The sequence below is a fragment of the Stegastes partitus genome, unplaced genomic scaffold (assembly GCF_000690725.1).
Source record: "Stegastes partitus isolate 25-593 unplaced genomic scaffold, Stegastes_partitus-1.0.2 Scaffold444, whole genome shotgun sequence".
Lineage (NCBI taxonomy): Eukaryota > Metazoa > Chordata > Actinopteri > Pomacentridae > Stegastes > Stegastes partitus.
The window spans coordinates 233,123-243,588 of record NW_007578175.1 but is presented as its reverse complement, the minus strand read 5'-3'; the positions used below and the strand labels follow the sequence as shown (position 1 = coordinate 243,588).

The window sequence follows — 10,466 nt, the reverse complement described above, 5'->3', positions numbered from 1 at the left end:
GACAACCAAAGGAATGCATGGATGATTAAAAGAGATAAGAAATGATGGAAATGTGATGGAAATGGTGGAAATGTTAAAAACAGTAATGGATGGATGTTAAAATACATAATTTATTATAATGGACAAACAGCTCAGACAAAACTGACCTAAACATAACAGTTCATCTGAATAAAAAAACATATTAATGCAAAATCCGCTTTATTATAATTAAGAGAATGAACCAATTTAAACAAGAAGGGTGCTGATGAAGTGCGTCTGACAGACCTGTGGAGGTACATTAGATGATGAGGATGGGAACCACTGTGCTTGTGAAATGAATAATGTCTGTCTAAAATACATGTGAACATTCTGAAAGAGCTACAGACACAATTTGGCATTTTACCTCAAAAATGAGCTGTAGCAAAAGGCAAAGTGTGGCCTGTCGTCTCATCTGCAAAAAAAAAAAAGGAACAGATATAAGGAGAGATTTCACAATGTATATGGCACCAAGCCGAAAAAAAGATCAATATGTGGCGCAATTAGTGAAGCAGTGAAATTCCCCACCATCTTTTAAAACTGTGATCATTTATTAACAGGCGCTTTTTGAAATAAGTACACTCTCTGCTAGAGATTAATCCTATCAAAACTTCAGAAGATAAAATAAAGAAGTTTTTAGCGATGATGCACAATATACTATACATTTTTCTTTACCTGAGTTCATAAAAAGTTAGAAAAACATTCCATAACTCACACCTCTTGAATTTCCAGGTGTCCAGATTCAGTAACGGTACCAGTTTTTACCAGTAACGCTTCTCCACATTCAACCACTGTTCAGTTCATCCACCACCTCTGACTGTCTGCTCCCCACAGCTGCAACCGACAATGACTAATCTGTGATTGTTGGTTTAGAGATGTTTGTTTGCATAATGCAGGTCTTCTGACTTGCTGGAAATCACATGATTTCACATGTTGGCAACAGATACTAAGTGGAATATTTATACTGCAGGTTTTATTTTGGAAAGCATAGATATAGTCTAATATCGTATTACTTGTGGTATTAGTGCTTTAGTCCAGAGTTTGTGACCAATTATACCTCCTGGATCTTGACAAGTGGAACGTGGTTATGATAAGTTGGGGGTAGATAAGCAGTCTCACTTGGGCTCATTCCAATTTGCATATGAAATGTTTTTGCCTGAAGCGTTTTACATAATTTGAGTTTGCCGAAGGTTATATCAGGTGCCATACAGAGATGAGGGCATAGTGGAGGGAAAATACAAGCTGAGGCTGAGCTAACTGGCAGAAAACAGTGCTGTCACATTTTTTGACATACACCATGGAATCACTTTTTCAGTGGAATATTTTACTCATATACTGTGTATATATATATATATATATTAATGTCTGTGTGTTTCTAAAATACATTGTCCTATCATGATCACCAGCTGGAGGTACTTAATCTGCATAAGTATAGTTTGTGGAAATCCTGGACTTTAATCCAGTTTCATTTACACATTAGAAAAAAAAATCTTAATATTGTGTTCATACATCAATTTAAAAAAAATAGACATTTATGTATTTTTTGTATTCTTCATGCTAATAATTAAGAATAAAGAAGGTTATGTTTTATCTGGGTTAGAATAAACAAATGGACTGTAACAGATTACATTGTTCACTGCATGTCCTAAAAAAACAACTACAGTTAAAATGTACAAAATAGCAATAGAACAAGCATAATTTATACAGCTTATATATATTTTGTACTATTTTTCAATGAGGATGCCAATTCAGGTTATAAACTCACATTTTGGGTGAAATACAGGATTAATTTATTCTGAGTATATTAAAGCGGCGGCCGCTGGAGCCTATCCCAGCTGACTTAGGGCGAAGGCAGGGGACACCCAGAACAGGTCACCAGTCTATCACAGGGCCACACTTAGAGACAGACAACCAAGCACACTCATAGCATTAACATGTATATATTTATATTCTGATAGGTCTGTTTAATCTATATGCTAAATACATTAATTTAACTGATTCGTTGTACTTGGTATGCTGTGCATCAATAACAGAAACTTACCACAAATTAATTCAAGCTTGTTCAGTTGGTCTAATTGGGTGGCCTTGATTTTGACATGTGGCAGTTTCTCTCCTTTAAAATGTTTTATTCATACAGAATATCATCCACTGTGTGCATCTTCTGGGGGATGGTGAATAAACTATATGAGCAACTAAAAAATGTACATGCTCAGGCATGAACAATAAATTGACAAGTATATGCTGCTTATAACACATTTAAAAGTAGACGTTTGTTTGATTACTGATGAAATAATAACCTAATTATTCCAAAAGAATATTTTATTTGTCAGCACTTGCACACCCTGAAGAATTCCTTGCTACTGTAGGCTGATGTGATTGGCAATTTGACAATGGTATGTCAGAAATTTAAATATCAATAATAATGAAGTTTATAGTAAGTTTTGACTTTTGTCTTCCATTAATTTGAGATTAATTGGCAATGTTCTAACGAATTTAAAATAAATCAAAAATCATCTGTATGCGTTATGTATCATTTATGTTGCACAGCAACATCAAATTTGGTAAATAAATGTATTCTTATGCATAAGTGACAGTTTTGTACTGATCAAAATGACCTGTGAGGTCAGACTGTGGACATCTTCCCCAAGACCTGGGCAGGATGTCCCTTTTAGGATTTCACATTTACTTTTATAATAATAGTCTGTTATGATTTAATAACCCTTTGCATTTATTCACTTAAGGATATTGTTTGATTACATATTACACTGATATTTAAAAATCTTTTTTTTTTTTTTAAAAGAAAGTAAAGATTTTACTAAAGGCTTTTCTTATGAATAAACCTAAATTTTCCACTTAAAATAATCCTTTTTTCAGAAATTCTTGGGATTATTGAATATGAGTAACAGATCTTCTACTTTTAACGCTTTGGTGCATTTTCTACGAACTTTTCTGTACCTTCACTGAAGTTTAAGTACATTTTTAGAGGTATATAGTGCTGACTGAGACTCACCAGTTTGAAGGCTTTGAATTCTTTCCTCTGATGTAAGTCAGTGGGTCGATCGATAAACCAACACTCGATTAAGCAGACTGACATCCGAAGAAAGCTCTTTGGGCGTAATCAGTCGTGTGCAATCGAGAGCCGGGTGTTAAAAAAGAAAAAGAGGGTCCAAACTTCTACAAAAGCTTTTTTTTCCCCCTAGAAAAAAAAGTACAAGAGTTGTAGAAAAGTTTTTTTTTAGAAACTTTCCACAGAGTATACAAACATGTGACCCGTCTCCGAACTACGTGAAGTCGAGTTTCGCCTCGCTGGAGAAAAAGATTTACTTAAGACAGTAAGTTTTCCTGCTGGTCATCTGATCGACAAGCGGAAAGAGGACAAACAATGGCTGAGACCAACAACAGAGCCAGTTAGCCGCTGGGTTTCTGTGGTTAGCTTATCCGCTATAATATGTAACTCGAGGCTGTACGGTGGATCCTCTCTGACTTTACTGCTGTATTCACTGTTTAAAGTGACTAGAAGGTGGTTGGGTTTATGAAATGCAGCCTTCCAACTCATTTATTATGCGTATAGGCATGTGTGCGCACATTTTAAAGCCTTAAAGAGCACTACCAGGGTTGACAGGAGCAAAACTGACACCCTAAATGTCAAGATAAGCCTATAAAGTTAAGTTTTAGTTCCAAAAGTGTTGTGTTATTGGTTTGGTATTAGAACATGAGCATGGTAAACAATGAATGCCAACACTCCTAGGTGCAATAAGATGGGTTTTTATAGCTCTGAGTACCTGTATTGAGATTAACATTACGTTTTACTCTTAATTCACAGTGAGAATCAAGCTACAGGACCTCAAGGTGTAAGAGGCAATCACTATGGCAACCCAGTTCACTATCGATGATGCCTTTGTCCTGGAGGGAGACGAGGAGGGAGCTGTGTCCGATGGAGAGACGGAGGGATGGAAGGACAGAGAGGGAGGAGGAGAGATGACGTTCGGTCCTCTAACTTTCTCTAAACCTCAGAGTCATCCCTCTCCTGCGGCGGCCAGCTCCCCTGAACACAGTAACCTGAAATATCAGGTATACAGTCGTCCTCAAATGTATTCATACCCTTCCATTAAAGAAAATGCAAAATTCACAATAGCCACTCAAATAACTAGAAACTGAAAAAAGTAATAATAAAAAAATAAATAAAAATAAAAAATGGCTAAATTCTAATTTAGTGAAATAAGACATTGCTTTTGGATTGTGGTAGAAAAGAATAATTAAAAAAAACAAACAAAACTGTCCCGGACAAATGAGAGCACTTTGCTGATGAGCAGTGGGCCAAAATCAAAATACCTGTCAACAGGTGCAGAATTCTTTTCTCAAAGGGTTGTTCAACAAAATATTAGTTTACGGGTCCCATCATGCTCGTTTGCTTGTTTTTTTTTTTTTTGGTTTGTTTTTTTAGTATTTCTGTTGAACCACAGTTCAAAAGCAATGTGATGACTTCATTACATTTTTGTTTATTATTACTTTTGTCAATTTCAACTTATTTCAGTGACAGCAGTTTTTTTCCTTCTTTGATGGGAGGGTATTTATAAATTTGAGGATGACTGTACGTCACCTTCATGCACCACGTGTATGTGTGTGCAACAAGTTGCTTTTAGTTTAGTTGTTTCATGTCCATTGTCATATGCTGTTTCTGTAGAATCTGGAAAATGAAGATGCCTTGGGGAACAGTGGCAATTCCTCCTTCAATAACTTCTTCAAAATCAGGTGGGTTCTATTGGTAGAGGTCTTTTTGTCGTTTTTTTTTTTTTTAATTTCTTTGTTTGCTTGCCTGCTCTTTGAATGTAAGACAAAGTCTCTTTCCTCTCCACAGTGACCCTGCGACTTTATCGTACTGCAGCTCTCAGTGGTCCTTCAGCACCTTGAGTTCTGTTACGCAACTTTCTGCACATTGCTGCGGGTAAGTTCAAAGTTCTCAAACGCATACCCGCAGAGAAATGATAATAAACACAGTTACTTAAAAACCACATGTGTTGCTCAGGTGGGTGTCTCATCCGCTGGTTAAGAAAAACAGAAGAGTTGTTCTTGCTTCATTCCTTCTCCTCATCATTGGAGTTGGTGAGTGTTAAGTGCAGGTGTTTTTTTCTACATTATATATAAAACATTCAACCACAATGTTCTTCTGTGGATACGCTGCTCTCCTAAAGAGAACACATTCTTTTAAGATTGTTTAATATTTATTTATTATGGTTTTGACTTAAAATGCCTATCATATATATCTGTAACCACACTCCATTATTTTAACATAAACACAAGGGTTTTACAGCAGGTAGTTTGCTTAGTGTTGTGTCAGTGGCATGTTTGGCACTTTGCCCCGTGAACTTTGTCTCCAAACGGATCCACTGATTACAGCAGATTTTTACAAGAATATCAGAGTTGATGAAATAAGAATTGTTTTTAAAACCTTTATAAACGTGGGTCATCTTCAATCCTCGCTAATATATTTTTGTGTTGTTTCTGTTTAGCTCTTATTTTCACAGGTGTTGTCATACAGCTGAATCCAAATGCAGGTAGGGAAGAGAAACAGTTAACGTCGGCTAGTTTTTGATTTCTGTGCCAAGAAATGACACAGTAGGTCCGTTAGTCCAAATGCAAGCAAACAAGAAAAAAGATGAGAAAAGAAACCAACATTTCCCTCCTAAATTAAACTACTTTCCAAATCATAAACAAATAAATATTACAGTGGAATACAAAGTCACAAAGCATGAACAAAATGGAAATTATATTTAAGATAATAATAACATGTCTTTGTGTGTTTAAGTGGTACAATTCAGAAGTTTGTTTGTTTTTATTGGAGTCTGTGAATGTTTGTCTTGTTTGCACACAAACTTCGCTTGGTGGCTCCCTGTGCAACATTCTTTTGGTTGGTATTCAAGAAGCACCAGTCATATATTGTTCCTTTGTTGATCCAGACCAGTGTTTCTCAGTCTATCCTTCTTGATTACATTCCAACTGCAATGAAACAACAGAGCTGTAAAAACAAGTGTGAAGGACAAGCAGGCCTATAGGGTTTAGAATATAGATGAGAATCATGATTTTTTGATCTTTAAGAACATACCTAAAGTCCAAAATAAACTGGCTTTCCTTCAAAACTAACAATGGTGTCAGCAACACATATACCCTGTAGTAGCATGCTTCACAAACAATATTACTTGATAGCTGTCAGGGAAATCTTTTTATAGCTAGTTTGTAGTTTGGACCATTGAAGTCTCTAATTAATGTTTGTTCCAGGTTTTAACTTTTCTTCTGCCAAATACTGATGCTTTTGTGTGAGGAAGGTGTGTATACGTTAACCCTAGCTTACTATGATTACATGAATGTTTCGAAAGAGAGACATACAAAATGAGAAGTCAGTTTGGTACTGTTTGTGACTCACCAGACAAAACACAGCAAAATGTAGATATATTTTTATCTTTACATCTTGATTATCAACTTGTCCTGCGGAGATTAAAGAAACCAGACAGATTAAACTGCACAGAAGAAGTCATCTAGTACCTGGTTTATATTAACACACTTTCCATTTCTTGCAAACCAGATACACTCTAATCACTGCCTACTGAGATTTTAATGTCAGACCTCTTAATAAGTGACATATTTGCTAAGATTAGATTTTTTTTCTCCTAAATGTGATTAGCCAAGGCTGACTGAGACCTGATTGTATGATTGTAATTGGTTTGTTATTGGTTTGTTTTCCATGAGCTCACACCTCCTTACTGCCTGCATCTACATGTGAAGGTCTAATGAGCCTGTTAGTGGCGCTGATGTATTCTAGTTTGCTGAGGGGTAGCTTAGTCTTGCATGATGATTTTGGCTCTTGGACATGTGGCCTTCTCTTTGAACAGAAAAAGGCAAATGTCCTTGATGCAGACAAACGTCAAGGTTTAGGGTGTTTTAAGTATAAATATGTTCTTGGTCCTGATATTAATGTATTAATCCATTTAAAATCTCACTAATGTCATTAAAAACTAGCACCTCAAGTCTAGTAATTATGATTACACTCTTATGGTAAATATTCAAGACAGGAACATTAACTTGAAAGGGAAGATGAGCTAACAATTAATCCTGAAGTAACTCTGGGCAAAAACAAAAGCCAAAGAAAAAAACAAATTGCAGCAGTAACTTTGGAAAAAAAAATAAAAAAGAAAGAAAGAAGGTTATATGAGTGATAACTCTGAGGTTCAAAATTCATGATATTTATCATCATCACCTATGAAAAATGACTACATAAAATCCAATCAGCACTTGTGCCCGGTGTTGAGTTTTCAGGGCTGTTATCATTGACTACTGTCAGTCAATGTATTATAACAGAGGGTTGGTATTCAGGTGCTGGGCCAGAGACACCTTGGACCTAGACGATTTAGAATAGACTAAAGTCATGCGTTACTACTAATAACGACTTTAGGTCTCTCAGTACAACTGAGAGAAGATAGTATTTTCAGATTACAAAGAGAATTGGATTCAACACCTCACTTCAGCATTAGTTTTTCATCATTTACCCTTTATACAATCACAGACCCTAAGCCAATTTATCTTTACATTCCAACTGAGCTAAAACCATCTGTTTTATTCTCTTCATTCTCTTTTAGGCACGTTTAATCATTTATGTCTGGCTTTCCTGAATAGAGTGGCTCCTCTCAGACTCAGACCAATGGCAAGCAGGAAATAGGCTTAATAAGCTAAATGGGCACACCTATGACATGAAAAGAAAATGTAGGCTGAGTGCAGATGAGATAAATTTAACTACATTTCATCAACGACTGAAGGAGCAGCTGCTACTCTACACTTACGTCATAAAATCTGCTGAAGAAACTAATTTCTCTAATATTATTTCTGCTTACTTCCATAACCCTAGAGTCATGTTCAGAACTACTGGCTGCCTTATTACTGCTTCTAAGCCTGCTCTTGAATACCATTCACTTATTGACTTTGAAAACATCCTGACCTTCTTCTGTGACAGAGTTGACATTATTATATGTCAAACTACACCCCAAAATTATGGCTCAGTTTCATAAATTGTATATTAAGGATGGGCGTAGCCTCCATAGTCTGAAAAATGAAGCCAGTGCGAAAGTGTCTTAAAGCTGCGTTCTTTGGACTGGCCAGCAGGGGGCAACTTAGTTTTTTGTAAGAAGAAGTCTGATTGTATTGACGTATATGAAAAAAATTAACCCACCTCTCACTTGATCTGTTACCTCAGTAAACGTTTTCTTTGTGAGTTTATGGTCTAAATCGCTGGTTTAATGTTGCCTTCAATACAACATGATGTTCATTTTGTAAATGATGTTCCCATTTAGAGGAAAATAGACAATGCAGTTGGGTTTGCACAATAAATGAGTGCAGCGTGTGCAGTGTGAAAAAGATGACAACAGCCAATTCCAAACTTCATTCCTCAGAACGTTAGTCCACAAACAAATGAGCACTGTCACGGTGGCTATGTCCATTTTTTAATATCATCTATAATAAATTCATGATCCAAATGTTACATATAATGTCATACCTTCTTAAACATTCTGTCTCCTATTAACTCATCTGTCTGTGCGTGCTTATCTTCTGCCTGACCTAACAGCTGCATTGATGCTATTCATAATATGCTTATTAGTCAGCTCAATTATTGCCTTTGAATTTGCAGTTTAGCTTTTGAATGTTTCTGCCAGGGGGCTGCAAGGTGGCTCTGTGGTTAGCACCGTCGCCTCGCAGCAAGAAGTTTGCCGCTTTGCGTCCTGGTGAGGACACCCGGGATCTTTCTGTGTGGAGTTTGCATGCTCTCCCCATGCAGCGTGGGTTCTCTCCGGGTTCTCTGGCTTCCTCCCACAAGATCCAAAAACATGTTGAGGTTAATTGGTGACTCTAAATTGTCCGTAGGTGTGAATGTGAGTGTGCTTGGTTGTCTGTCTCTAAGTGTAGCCCTGTGATAGACTTGGGACCTGTCCAGGGTGTCTCCTGCCTTCACTCTAAGTCAGCTGGGATAGGCTCCTTGACAGCATAAATCTTAATAAAAATATGTTATTTTGCCTATGTGAAGATGATACACAGTTCCCGTTTACTCCAGTGACTTCTGTTTTGACGTCTGAGAAAGGGGCTTTTTTGGATGTTTTTTAAAGCCTTGTAACTAAAGTCAAACATTGCGACAGACAGCATGTTAATGTTGTTAGCCTCAGACAGACCCAGTCCATTAGATTTCATGTGCTTCCAGTCTGTGTGCTCAGCCAAGCTGACCAGCTACAGTGTCATATTTACTTACAGACAGAAAACACTATCAAACTTCTTATATAACTCCTGGCAAGACAGTTGATAAACCTATTAATTCACAAAGTGTTGAAGTATTCCTTTAATGTATGGTGCTTACATATAATTTCTTACAGGTGTTTCAAGTGCTATTTTCTTTGTACCTGGATTTCTTCTCTTCATCCCTGGAGGTAAATTGTTCATTTAGTTCCTACTACTTTTTTACTTGACTCTTGGCTGTTCCAGTAAACACATACTTTGTCTTGTTGACAAAAACAGTGTCATTCCCTGTATTTCTCCCAGTGTACCATGTGATATACATCAGCTGTGCTGTCCGAGGCAGAAGAGGCTTCAAATTGTTCTACCTACCTTATTTTGAAAAATGACATTTCATGAGACACTACATTTTCACTACATTTCAGTGTTTGCTTTGTTAAAATGAATTGTATTTTGTCACATGTAACAAAAATATATTGTCACACAGTTGTTTTTTCTTGTCATTGTAATGACCACTGCTACTTCAACCACTCAGTGCCTTGACTAGGTTTCCACTACATGAACTGACATTGCTGTATGTGTACACTTAAAAAACAATGGGGGATTGGTCTTGCCTGTGTTTTCCATGTTGTGTGAATAATGACTGTGAAATTACAATAAAATATTTGTATATTTTCCTTTCTGTCAGCTGAGTTAGTTTCCCAGTTTGGAAAAGTGAAAGTTGTTCATAGCATGCTTTGCTGTAAACCTACAAACTGGGATCAAACCTGCAGCTCAACCAAGACTTTAAAAGCTCAGGGCTGAGGGGAAGTTTGTGCAGTTTATTGTGCTAAAATCATACAGTGTGTGGCTATAATCCCTTTAATGCACCTCCCTAGAGTGCATTATCTTACATAAATCATGATCACTTGCCAAAAATAAAATATAGAATTGAATTTACTTGTTTTTGATTGTCTTGGGTCTAAATTTGAATTTACACAGTAAGAGAAGGAATGATTATTGCTGAATTTATCCATGAAGTTGTCCAGGTTACCAGGATATGAATCTAGAAAAGATTCTAATTAAAACCAAACTATTTGTGCAGGCAGTTTAAATGCAAACCCTCTAGCAGATCAGCATATACATCCAGATGAATGAAGCTGTCTATTGCCTTCTGCTGATGGTCCTATCATTTACTCAAGTTT

At 36.6% G+C, this 10,466-nt stretch overlaps 2 protein-coding genes across 3 annotated transcripts in view; one reads left to right on the top strand and one right to left on the bottom strand.

The window, feature by feature from the left end:
- The window catches only part of serping1 (serpin peptidase inhibitor, clade G (C1 inhibitor), member 1), a 9,059-nt gene extending 5,895 nt beyond the window's left edge, over positions 1-3,164 (bottom strand). The window contains exons 1-2 of one of the 2 annotated variants that reach the window (XM_008286262.1): positions 3,026-3,164; positions 383-430 (exon numbers count right to left, since the gene is read on the bottom strand). In XM_008286262.1, the coding sequence (XP_008284484.1) occupies positions 383-430; positions 3,026-3,109 (132 nt within the window). In that variant the 5' untranslated portion in view covers positions 3,110-3,164. Of the gene's footprint in view, positions 1-382; positions 431-732; positions 850-3,025 lie in introns of those variants that run through there. The other variant, XM_008286263.1, reaches the window with a different exon arrangement.
- A 65-nt stretch (positions 3,165-3,229) lies between these two features.
- Positions 3,230-10,217, top strand: tmem134 (transmembrane protein 134). Its single transcript, XM_008286260.1, has 8 exons — positions 3,230-3,347; positions 3,839-4,086; positions 4,700-4,767; positions 4,874-4,960; positions 5,042-5,118; positions 5,526-5,570; positions 9,423-9,476; positions 9,589-10,217. The coding sequence occupies exons 2-8, from the start codon at positions 3,883-3,885 to the stop codon at positions 9,669-9,671; spliced, it is 618 nt and encodes a 205-aa protein (XP_008284482.1). The 5' UTR covers positions 3,230-3,347; positions 3,839-3,882; the 3' UTR covers positions 9,672-10,217.
- Positions 10,218-10,466: the final 249 nt, after the last annotated feature.